General features: G+C 28.9%; 2 protein-coding genes across 5 annotated transcripts in view; one reads left to right on the forward strand and one right to left on the reverse strand.

Moving 5' to 3' along the window:
* Positions 1-2,547, reverse strand: part of LOC123305679 — a 31,375-nt gene extending 28,828 nt beyond the window's left edge. For all 4 annotated transcript variants that reach the window (XM_044887463.1, XM_044887464.1, XM_044887462.1 and 1 more), the window contains exon 1: positions 2,028-2,547. In XM_044887463.1, the coding sequence (XP_044743398.1) occupies positions 2,028-2,250 (223 nt within the window). In that variant the 5' untranslated portion in view covers positions 2,251-2,547. The remainder of the gene's footprint in view (positions 1-2,027) is intronic.
* A 6,007-nt stretch (positions 2,548-8,554) lies between these two features.
* LOC123304938 (kynurenine 3-monooxygenase) lies at positions 8,555-11,793 on the forward strand. Its single transcript, XM_044886497.1, has 7 exons — positions 8,555-8,655; positions 8,728-8,797; positions 8,859-9,052; positions 9,493-9,541; positions 10,105-10,364; positions 10,643-11,125; positions 11,557-11,793. Exons 1-7 carry the CDS (start codon positions 8,593-8,595, stop codon positions 11,791-11,793), a joined length of 1,356 nt encoding a protein of 451 aa, XP_044742432.1. The 5' UTR covers positions 8,555-8,592.
* The last annotated feature ends 665 nt before the right edge of the window (positions 11,794-12,458 follow it).

Raw genomic sequence — 12,458 nt, forward strand, 5'->3', positions numbered from 1 at the left:
TGGGAGCTTAAAATGACGGGTCCTGGCTATTACTCTCACTTATAGAGTTTTCTCACTTACCCAGGTTTGACTGTATTAGTATTGATACCTGTATTCATCTAAATACATGCATGGTGCTAGTCACGGTTTTTTCTTTACCATTCTTATGTTAAATATATGGGAATGACTTATGAATGAATTATGTTAAATATATTGTTTTTAGGAACAGGCCTATCATATTTGGGACGTCGATTCTGATATTTATTAGACGTTTAAGTCTTATGTGTCATGTTAAGGGTAACTTAACAGGCTTTTCAGAACTCACTGATGTGGTTTATATTAATTTAGAATGATGAAACTATTGTTTAAATGACAGAAATAGATACACAGTATAACTCATGTGGCATTCATAAAATGTATGGTTTATATAAGTGGATATAATTATGTTTAAAAGACTTTCAAGGTCAATCGAAATAGCAAAACCATTCATTATAAGAATATGAATACTAGATAAGTTAAATTAGTAAGTGAAGTATATATAAATTGATTGTCTCAAGAAATGTAAACTATTTTTATAAACAATAAAATCTAGTCACAAAAGCCAGTCTGTTTGTGTTTGCCATCATCACCAAAATCAACTACTATACAGTTAATAGACATTTTTTTAGTAACTGTTTTGCAATTCCCGTTTAAATTTATAGTTTATAAATAAACTATTGTTGCGAATATATATAAAGCATACAACATTATTCGGCTACTTAATATATTTGTTATGCTTCGGTGTCTAACAACCGACTATTTATTAAGTCTCGTTTAAATCGTATGAACATAACACATCGAACAGAGAGATGAGATAGTGGGATATCATCGGGATACGGCAACCATTTTAGGAGATAGGTGTACATGTCTGCCGGGGAAGACGTTTAATACACTACTGACAGAGATCACGAATTATTGTGGCCTGTATGCTATCTTAAATTGCTTAAAATATATTTTGTTTATTTATAAAAAAAAATTTAAAAAAACAATAAATAAATTTGACACAATAATTTGTTCTTTTTTCCTTTTAATTTATAAATAAGCTTGTAAAATGATGCAATTAATTTTTTTTTTCATTTTCTTTTTAAATAGCCAAATATTCATTTGGTAATGCCATTTGTCAAATCAGTAATTAATTTATCTAATGATTCAATTAATGACATGCTTATTAATAATCATCCTTAAAATTCTTCCTTAAAATCACATCCTTAAAATTAAGGAAATATTCAATTAATTTCGATTGTAGAATATGAGACATTTGGTTTAAATTGAATGTTTAAATTGAAAGAATTTTTTTTTGAAATATTTAAATAATTATTACCAATCTAATTCGGTTAGAGTTGATTAAATTGTAATTATATGTGTCATATTTAATTGAGAATTCTGCCAAATTATATTAACATTTCAATTTTATGGATAGCCTTCTTATAAATCACCGAATTAATTTATCTTTGATTGTTATATACTTTGATATAATTTATATTTAAACCACAAAGTTGATTTTTTAAATAGTTTTATTATTAATTCTGTATGCGGGCGGAATAACTTTTCAATCGTCGAGCCAGGTCGATCTATCTCTTATACTGTGTGCTAAAAATTATTTTGGCAATCGTTACAATAATATAAAATGTGTTTGAAAAAGCACTTTATTATTTTTCCCATGGCCATGGTAATGTAAATTTCTACATCAAATTCAATTATAAACTGTTTTTTCAATTAAATACCTATATTTTGTGATTGCGTGTGTTCTAGTAAAATTTCCAACAATCATAAAATATACGCTCGTAGTTTATATTTTTTAACGATGAAAGTAACAGTACTTTTTTTTTTTGAATATTTTTAATGATTTCATATGTAATGAAACACCAAATTCGTGCCAAAAGTTTCATAATCCATGAAGTTTTATAAATATAATTTTATTTTTACTAAGGGAAAAAAATAATCACGATTAGACTGTGAATAATCCGATAACAATTCACACAGAAAATAGTTGAGCATTCAACACTTACACCAATACACAGCCACAAAATCCTTTTCGTTTAATATTCGCTCTAGCTGTTTGGCGGTAACTTCCTCAATAACAGCCTCTTTGTGTGCACCACCACTCGTTGAGGAAGCTGCAGCAGCGGCTGGCTTTTTAACAGCTGCATTCACATCACTAATTAAATTAACAATAATAAACACAAGAAACACACAATAAATTATGTTCCGAAATAACCATCGAACATTCATGGCAGTGGTAGTTATTATGAGATCTTTGGGTACACACTTTGGAGTCGCATTCACCGGCTGGCTCTCCTGCACACAACACCACACTCCCGCACTTTCGGTCGAAACTTGAATTAATCTCGAACCACACTCTCTCAACGACAACAACAACCCTCCCAAAAATGCGACGCAACCGTGCCAATGATCTCCGCTGCCAAGAAGAACTACTTTTGAAAATTTTCGATGTGTAAACGATCTCCACCACCACCACTACCACTACGTGGAAGAAAAAATGTATGGCTGACGACGTCGTAATCAACGTTTTCGATACTAGCGACATACAAATTCTGATATAATAATATTATATAGGTATGTTGATATGGCGTCATAGTAAAGAGTTACTACTCAAAAATCTATTTTTGTCTTCAATTTGAAAACTTTATTATTAACATTTCATGTTCGGCGCGGCTCTTCGTTACATCTTTTACTTTTATATGTGAACGAATACAGTTTACATTGCTGTTAAGAAATTTTCTCTGTTTGTAAAAGTAATTTTTATCTTTCGTAGTATGACAAAAGAAGAAAGAGAAATTATCATAAATTGATTGAACTATGCGTTGATACTGAGAAATAAATAATAAAAAGATATTTTAATAAAATTATTTTCAGTTCAACTCTCACTCGTTATTTTGATCGCATTTGAATCTAGTATAGTAGTAATCTAGTCCTTCGTGACATCAAAATTTATATATGTCTAAATTTGCCACACTTTAACTATCAAGTTACTAAAACCAAAAACAAAAAAATAAATCTTAAGTGTCTATCTTTATTGCGATGGTAGAAAATATCGTATGTAAGAAGTGAATATCCTATTTATTGTCGACAAAGTTATTCGAGACACAAAATCCCAATTCTTAAAGCAATGTCAAGACATGCGTAAGAACTTGTATAATATATATTTTTTTATACTTAATTACAAAATTTAATTTTTAAACAAAATGGACAGATAGCTGTTGGTACCTTCTGCCCTGTTAATTTGTAGAAAAAAAGCTTCACTGGGATAGCTGTTCAAAATAAATTTCCATCAATACCAGACTATTTAAGTCAAAAAATATATGAAAGGAAACAAGATTAGGTACTATATCCAAAAATTTGTACAATCAAGCCATAAATTTCTTAATACACGTTAACGTACGCGACAAAAAAATTTCAAGTCGATTTGAATTGGTTTTCGAGCTTTAGACGATATGTCGACATATTCTTAAAAAAATAATTTTTTTTAAACCATTCGATTAAAATTTTTCCGAGGTTTTCCGCAAACAAAAACCGTACACACAAAATAATTAATTTATTCACTTCTTGAAATTAATTGTTTATACTCTAATGCGAAAAACACTTTAAGAAAATTTTAATGGTAGAATTAAACCAATTTAAATCGATTTGACACTATTTTTCCGCGTATCAATATATGTATTTTCCGTTATAAACGGAAAATTTACTGAGTAATTTTTTACATACAACAGTATAGATACAACAGTAAACAAGGACAATATTGAGTTAGTTAGGATCCCGTTATTTTGAATTTCTCCACCAGTGAAAATCTGTTTTTTCAATTATAAATAAATAATGACTCTACGATATGTTGTCCATTTTGATCCGACAATCTTAACAAAGGACTATAGATTATGAACAAAGTTAAAAAGGATAGACTTTATACCATAAGAATAATTTAAGTTCGGATAAGTTCGGTATCACGATGAAAATTTCTTTAGAAAATTTTATTATCTGTCATAGGATGCTTTGCCACATTATTAAATGTGATTTATGAACTGATATATCGTCCAAAATGATAAGTTCCTTCAATTTTTTTTCACGATGGAATTTTGTTAAGAAAGCTTATTGGCTGACAGAGTATACTTTGTCGCAATATTAAATGTTATTTATGAATTGATATACCGGCCAAAATGATAATTTCGTTAAATTTTTTTTCACATTCTACCGATGCCCGCGAATAATGGCCAACAGTTTACCGGGTGATATGGTCCCAACGTTTTTAACAACCTTATTTACTTAAAATATTAATTTCTTAGTTCCGTTTTCCTTTTTTGTGTCGTGGATTTTCGCGGTGCTTCTCTAAAGCTCCTCCATATTGAGTTGTTATTTGAGAATTGAATAAATGTTAAGTAAATGTTTTTAGTAGTATCGAAAAAATCAAAACACAAAATTTCAGTTTAATAGAAAATATAATTTATAAGAAGCATCTTATGAGGAGGAAATATGACCTAAGTAATGGAACTCTGCTGTTCAACAGTTGTTTCCTTTGTTCTAATATTTTTGGCTATTTTTCTTAAATATTCGTAAAACAGAAATATTTAAAGGTGAAACAGTCAATTTGGCATTAGCTAATCGTGTTCTAGCTCTATTACGTGCAGTGGGTCTAGACATAGGCGCCCTTACGGGGGGCAGGGGGGGGGGTCGTGCCTCCCTCCAATAATTTTCGAATAATAATAGATAATTATCTACAACTTTTGTATGAAACTTTTTTTCATAGAACCTTTAGTTTTTAAGATAAATAGGAAAAACCGACAAAAGTGAGTATTTGGTTAAAAATCTTAACATTGAAATATGTTTTTAAGGATGCCCAAATAGATAGTTTCCAATTCTTTTTTTTTTTCTATTAGCAGTTTTTTCAAAGACAGTGTACTTTTTTCTTTAATTTCCATAGGCTATAGCCTTAATGTGTTTTAAGATATTTCTTGCGTTAAGTTATTCGTTTACAAATTTGTTTAATGTTTGAAAAAGGGTTCACCCTCCTCTGTATTATCATGTGCTTTTCAAAAAGTGAACATTCCTTTTTCATTTTTGTAGCAATAAGCTGTCACATTATTTAAAATATATTTTAAAAAGTTTTACTAATAAAAACCTTTTTAAGTTAGGTAAATATTTACGATTTTTATATAAGGCAATATACTACAGTCAATTAAGTAAAAAAAGCAACATTGATTAAAAATAATGCAAATGGTAAATGAATTTATTTTAATTTTAGAAGAAGTAATTTTTTATTTCAAGAAATTTTATTCGAAAAATGTATTGTAATTAGGGCTACAAACACTTACATGCCTATTTTTAAATTTTTAGCATCAAATTTCTCATTTACGAATTTATAATTCGTTTAGACATGATTTCCTTCAAAATACGCATACATTAGCTGATATAAAAATGAAAAATTTGTTCTGGCATGTATTTCGAGGCGGCATTAATCGCTTTCACCTGGAGATTAATTTTTGTTTATTAAAGTGCAAATATCTGAAACAATCATGCACTTTCATTTAGAGACCCTTCTTTTTAGGACTATACCCGCACTCTTCAACTTATTAAATTACAACTGTCATTACTGTTATCGGTAGAAGCTTAGTTTAAACGATAATAGATGTGCAATGCTGATGCCGTAACATCAATTATCGAAATAAACATCACCTGATAATCTGAATCAAGTTTGGTACGGATAACCTAATCAGAGAAGAGCGATGAAAATCTTTAAGGAGGTATAGAATCCATCCACTGGGTAGCACACTTTAATAAGATGCCATAAAAGGGAAAATAGTATAATTTAAGTGAATTAATCTACTGATATCTGATGAGTCATTTACCTACTACATTGACTCCACTAACATTAACGACATAACTGGAAAAGTTGTACATAGGTAAAGGTAATTTGATCATTCTATTATTCTTCTTATATCATAGTTATAGATAAGTATACAGTTAAACTGCTTTGGAAATAAATAGAATAGGTAGGTATTTATCACATGGTACCTATCACAGTGTTGTCGTTAAGACCAGATGAAAGCCTGTCTTTTTTATTATCTCTACTAAAAGCTTTCTATCGGCTTGTATCTTGCCGTTATGGTATTCTAAAATAATGATTCTCATTTTATCTAATGAGTTTATACATTTAATAAAAATTTTAAATAAAAAATAATGCCGGTTTCTGATTAGTACATTTTCAAATATAAAAAATTAATAACCAACTTTCATTGTGGAAATATTTGTATTTATTTAATAATCAACCTCAAAATGCGTTCTGCCTAAGGGAACTAAAAGTATTACGTAAAATTTTTACCTGGAGGAAAGTGGTCAATAAAATATTAAGTTTGTTATGGGGGGAGGTATAAATACATTGTTACGTAACACTTAACTAACTATTAATAATAACTATTTTAAATAATATTATTTCGATTATAACATATTTATTTCTATTTTAAATATTAATATTTCTATTATTGGAAACCGGCTAGTAGCCGAGATTGTTAAGGCGTCTTAACTTGCTTAGTCTACTGGCTTCTTTTTACAATATGGCGTCTGGTGGTCGCCAAATAGAATTTTCAAGACGGCCATATCTTCAGTAGCACTCACAAAGTTAAAACAAAATCGATTGACGTCAAAATTATCAAAATCGGACTACTCATTTGGTCTCTAGTGTGCCACATAAGAATACATATAGATTATTTTCACTTTATCGTGTCTGGTGGTCGTCATATTGAATTTTCATTACTGTCATATCTTCAGTGCCACTTACAAGGCTAAGACAAATTGGTTGACGTCAGAATAATCAAAATTAGCCTACGCGTTTGGTCTCTAGCGCGCCACATAGGAACACATGTAAAGTCTTTTCACTTTATCGCATCTGGTGGTCGCCATATTGAATTTTTATTACTGCCATATCTTCAATAGCACTCACAAAGTTAAAACAAAATCGATTGACGTCAAAATTATCAAAATCGACTCGTTTGGTCTCTAGTGTGCCACATAGTAATACATATACATTATTTTCACTTTATCACATCTGGTGGTCGCCATATTGAATTTCCATTACTGTCATATCTTCAATAGCACTCACAAGATTCAGAAAAATCGATTGACACCAGAATCATCAGAATCTGTTCACGCGTTTGGTCTCTAGTGTGCCACCTAGGAACACACATACATTCTTTTCACAATATGGCGTCTGGTGGTCGCCATATTCAATTTTCATTACTGTCATATCTTCAGTATCACTCCCAAGGTTAAGACAAATGGATTGACGTCTGAATCATCAAAATCGGCCCACGCGTTTGGTCTCTAGTGAGCCATATAGGAACACACATATATAGACTGATAAACACATTACCACTCCTTTGCGTTGCTCAGTCGGGTAAAAAAAGACAATTTATTAGCGAATTGCCGAATGAAATGGAGCTATTGCTTATGTACTGATGATGGAACCTTGAAAAAAAAATATATATATATATATGTATATATATATATATATATATATATATATATATATTATCTATACGTTTATGTGTTTGTAAATTACTCTCTAGCAGTCGCATTTTAAGTCCGATTTGAATTAAATTTGGTATTAAGAAGGGTTTTGGTATTTGAAAGCTCAAGTTCGTTAATGAAAAAAATCAACAGACAAACAATGGGTGGGGGGTGGTTTTGAAATCGACAGTTAAACAAGGGTGCGCAAAGTTCAAAATTTTGAACTTTTTCAAAATAAAAATAAGCAAAAAAGTACTCTTTTCATTTTTTCTCTAGGCGCTTAGTTTTCAAAATAAAAATTCTTGAAAAATTAAAAATTCAATATTAGATTTTAAGAAAAATTTTTGTTTCTCTGAAGGTATTTGCTTTGCCTTCATAAAATTCCATGATTCCCCTCATTTTCAAGCTGTTATGTTGGCTTCTGACAAAAATCACGGTCTAGTAATAGAAATTGAAAACATTATTTCAAATTAAACCATTTTTAAAATATATTCTTCTAATACTAATTTAAGAACTTTTTTCACCACTTTTCCACTATGTTGTTTTTTTTAGCTACCCACGGGTACAGAGTATCCTCGGTTACGGTAGCAGCGGGAGCAGATTTCCGTACGGGTCGAGTTAGTTTGTTATAAAAACTATAAAGCATGCGGATTGTTTAGTGTTCTACATGAAAAAATTTAGTAAGATATTTTATTTACTATGTGTGTTTAATTTTAAAAAGTCGACAAGATGTGGAAATATCACTTGTTTGGAATTTGGCAAATATTTGTTATATATGAAACACCAAATTAACTCTAAATACGACACTGTACTGATAACTAATATATCTACACTTTTTCAAAAAAATAAATTTAAATTATTAGTTTTTAAACTAGTTTTACTGCGTTACCTGTTCGAAGACCTTCAAGTAGAGGATAGTAAACTTTTTCCCTACCTACTACAAATAAAGATGCCCCTTATTACATTCATATTATTTTTATTTAATTAATCCATGCGTACAAACAACTTCATTTGTTATTTAATTTTCAAAGTGTAAACAATTGAATTGATTATTTAAGAATGGAATCTAATCGAAATGGTATCACAAAACCGTCAAAAGTTGCAATTGTTGGGGGTGGATTGGTATGTTTGTATTGAACCTATTTAAATTATTGGTACCTATTTAAATATTTAATGTTATTTTTGTTCATAAAGGTTGGATCACTTTGTGCATGTTTTCTGGCCAAACGTGGTTTAAATGTAGAATTATATGAATATAGAAATGGTAAGAGAAATTTTTAAAAGTTTGTTTTGTTCCTTAGTATATTTTTGTCTGTCTTCGTTAGATATTCGTAAAACAGAATTAGTTAAAGGAAGATCCATCAATTTGGCATTATCCAATCGTGGGCGTGCTGCATTACGTGCAGTGGGTCTAGAAAGTCATATGGTACGAGAATATGGGATCCCGATGGCAGGCCGTATGATTCATAAATTAAATGGTAATCTACAAGAACTTCTTTATGATCCACGTACAAATAAGGTAAATTTTTTGAAAAATTTAAATAAAATTAGTCTAGGCATGACAAATCAACAATTAAATAAAACTTTTAATGAACCTAAAAAAATGGTGATAATAAGGAAAATTAAAAAGAATTATTTGATTTGATGAGTAGAGTTAATACGTCTTTTTAATTTACAAATCATAAATTTCCTACGTAGAAATTTGTTGTTTTTTGAGTAATGAAGTTTCAAAACAAAGTCATTTAAATTTCAGCATGGAGAAAAGTTTTAGAGACTATTTTTACCGCATTTTTTTGTTTTTTTTTTTTTTATTTTTTTTTTTGTTTACTAAACTAATTGTCTGAAATGTTTGTATGTGCCTTAGTACAAGAGGACTCTAATAACCGTCGAAATATATCACAATATATTACAAGATTCAAAAAAAAAAAGTTTTTGCCAATTTTTCCTTTATTGTTTTAGAATTTATATTCTGTTGGGCGCAAATACTTGAATGAGGTGTTATTAACAGGTAAATATATTATTTGTGGTTTAATTTATTAGACCACAACGCAGGATATCAAATTTTAGATTCTAATTTTTTTTATATCAATATGATATCCAGTTTCATTCATTGCGGTTTGACAAATCAATACTATTATTTTTAACTCTATAATAGTATAATACATACCTCAAAACGCAATAATAAATAGGTATACACCTAATTGAGATACATAAAAAAGTGCAATAACATAGACATAGACGCAATAGTAGCAGATTTCACTCTACAATTTTTTTGCGTATATCTCCAAGAATATCTACAAAGAAACATAACTGAAAAAATGAAAACAGTTTTATCATTTCAACACTTTGATCACTTGTATGCCTTATTCACACTAGTTTCTACTACTTGTGTGATATTAGAAGCCAAAAGGCGAGAAAATCGCCTACCTAAATTAGTTAGAGCTCAACTTTAAAAAAAATATAATTTTAGCCTTCCATAAACATTGTGTTAAATAGGACTGTTCGCACGGAATTTTAATATAAAAATTTTCAACAAAAAATTTAAATATTGATTTTTATGATCCATTTTAGCTGCCGAAAAATACGACAATGTAAAATTATTCTTCAATCATAAATTAATAAATGCAAATTTACAAGATGGGAAACTGGTATTTCGACAAATGGAAACGGATCAAACAATTGAATTAAATTTTGATTTAATCATTGGTGCAGATGGTGCATTTTCTGCAATACGTAAACATATGATGAAAATGCCATTATTTGATTTTAGTCAAACGTATATTGAACATGGATATATGGAATTATGTATTCCACCCGATTCCGAAGGCAAAGTAATTAAATATTACGCTTTATTTTATATTTTCAAAGATTTTTAACTTTATTAAGTGAAATCAGATACTTTTCTCTAAATGCTCAGAAAATTCTATATACATGACCTTAATCGAAATAGAATGGGCAATTTTAAGGCCATTAATGGGCTCTTTTTAAATATTGAACAGTTTTTTTTCAGGATCATATAAAATAAAGTCTATTTCTCGAAATTTTTTTAAATAACTTAAACTCTAAACATGACGTAATAAAAATTTTCAAATTTGATTTTCGTTTTTAGTTTCAAATGGAATCAAATTATTTGCATATTTGGCCTCGAGGTGAATTCATGATGATTGCATTACCAAATCAAGATCATTCATGGACTGTTACAATGTTTATGCCATTTGCAAAATTTGCAATGCTAGACACAACAGAAAAACTAATGGATTTTTTTCAAAAAAATTTCCCTGATGCGATACCACTCATTGGCGAAGATCGAATAATCAAAGACTTTTTTAATGCAACTGCGTTACCATTAGTCTCTATTAAATGTAAACCGTATCATGTTGGAAATCGTGCAATCATCATTGGAGATGCTGCCCATGCTATGGTCCCGTTTTATGGGCAAGGTATGAATGCTGGAATGGAAGATTGCTTATTATTGGATCAGTTGTTAGAAGAATATAATATGAATATTAGTAAAGTATTGCCAGAGTTCACAAGACGGAGGCATGAAGATGCACATGCTATTTGTGATTTAGCAATGTACAATTATATTGAGGTAAATTATTATTGTCTGTGACCTTAATTTTGAACTCAATATTCCTGATACATTTCATATAATGTTTTCGAACTAAGTTTTTAGTTCGATTTGCTATAAAAGCGTGTTTTTTTAGTTTTTTTAAACTATTATTTATTTAACATATTCCCTTTAGAACCTACAATTAAAAAAACAAACATTCCTTAATACTTCTCCAGACCGGTTTCGATTAGGTACTTAAAGTACCCCATCAGAATAAAGAATGATGTAACCGAAACCGGTCTAGTGAAGTATTGATGAGTTTTTATTATTTCTAATTTAAAATATTTTAATTATGCGTTCCCAAGGGTATACATTCTAACAAAAATGAATATTACAAGTTACAGAAATTCTTAATTTCAAAAATTATTAATATTTAAATCTAATTTTATAAAAAAAATTTGTTTTTTCAGATGAGGGACTTGGTGAATCGATTTACATATATTATACGAAAAAAATTTGATGATTTCTTATTTTGGGCATTTCCTATGTATTGGGTACCGTTATACAATTCAGTGTCGTTTTCAACAATGCGGTATAGCCTGTGTATTAAAAATCGTCAATGGCAAGATAAAGTCTTAAAACAAACCTCCATTATAGTTGTTTTATTTGCTCTATTTTTTGGATTTCTTTACTCAATTTTATTTTAAAATAAATTCGAAAATATTTTAGTACAATACAAAGTGTAAATGTGTAGTTTCAATAAAAATTTTTTTGTATTTTTATTTATTTAAAATGAGTATCTTTTTATTACTTTTTTTTTTGTTTTTTTATTTAATTTCTCAAATTAAAATTCCTTTAAAATACACGGAAATAAAAGCAAAAAAATAATGTAGGTAATAAAAACATAAAAAATAGAAAAACATCAATGTTTTTTCATGAAAATAATTTTATATCAAAAAAGGGTATTTATAATTTTTACTGCTAACTTTTTCATTGTGTTCCTGACGACAATGCTCATTTAACAGCTTGTCCATAAATTTATCGATAAATATAAATAAAATAAGTGACTTTTTGTAAAAATAATTTTAACTTCAAAACATGGAATTGTTTTATAATTTCCGATAAGGAGAAAACATTGAAAAAATTTTTTCGCTTTTTTTTATTTTCAGGTTGTATGACGAAAAATGCCCATTTCTTTGAAGTAGTATTAACCCATTATTACTCCAAGTAGTAATTTTACAATTTCAAATGTCTAGATTTAGATAATGTTTTGTATATACTTAATACTCCAAATAAATTTAATAAAGATATTTTTGGAAACATAACCAAATGAAGTTGTACTTAGGAGAAATCTCCGTAAAGAATTGATTTG

The sequence above is a fragment of the Chrysoperla carnea genome, chromosome 1, assembly GCF_905475395.1.
Source record: "Chrysoperla carnea chromosome 1, inChrCarn1.1, whole genome shotgun sequence".
In the NCBI taxonomy this organism is placed as follows: Eukaryota; Metazoa; Arthropoda; class Insecta; order Neuroptera; family Chrysopidae; genus Chrysoperla; species Chrysoperla carnea.

Coding starts and splice junctions, on each gene's coding strand:
- LOC123304938 (XM_044886497.1), top strand. CDS start 8,593: ATGGAATCTAATCGAAATGGTATCACAAAACCGTCAAAAGTTGCAATT. Junction 8,656..8,727: donor CAATTGTTGGGGGTGGATTG/GTATGTTTGTAT, acceptor TTGTTCATAAAG/GTTGGATCACTTTGTGCATG. Junction 11,126..11,556: donor CAATGTACAATTATATTGAG/GTAAATTATTAT, acceptor TTGTTTTTTCAG/ATGAGGGACTTGGTGAATCG.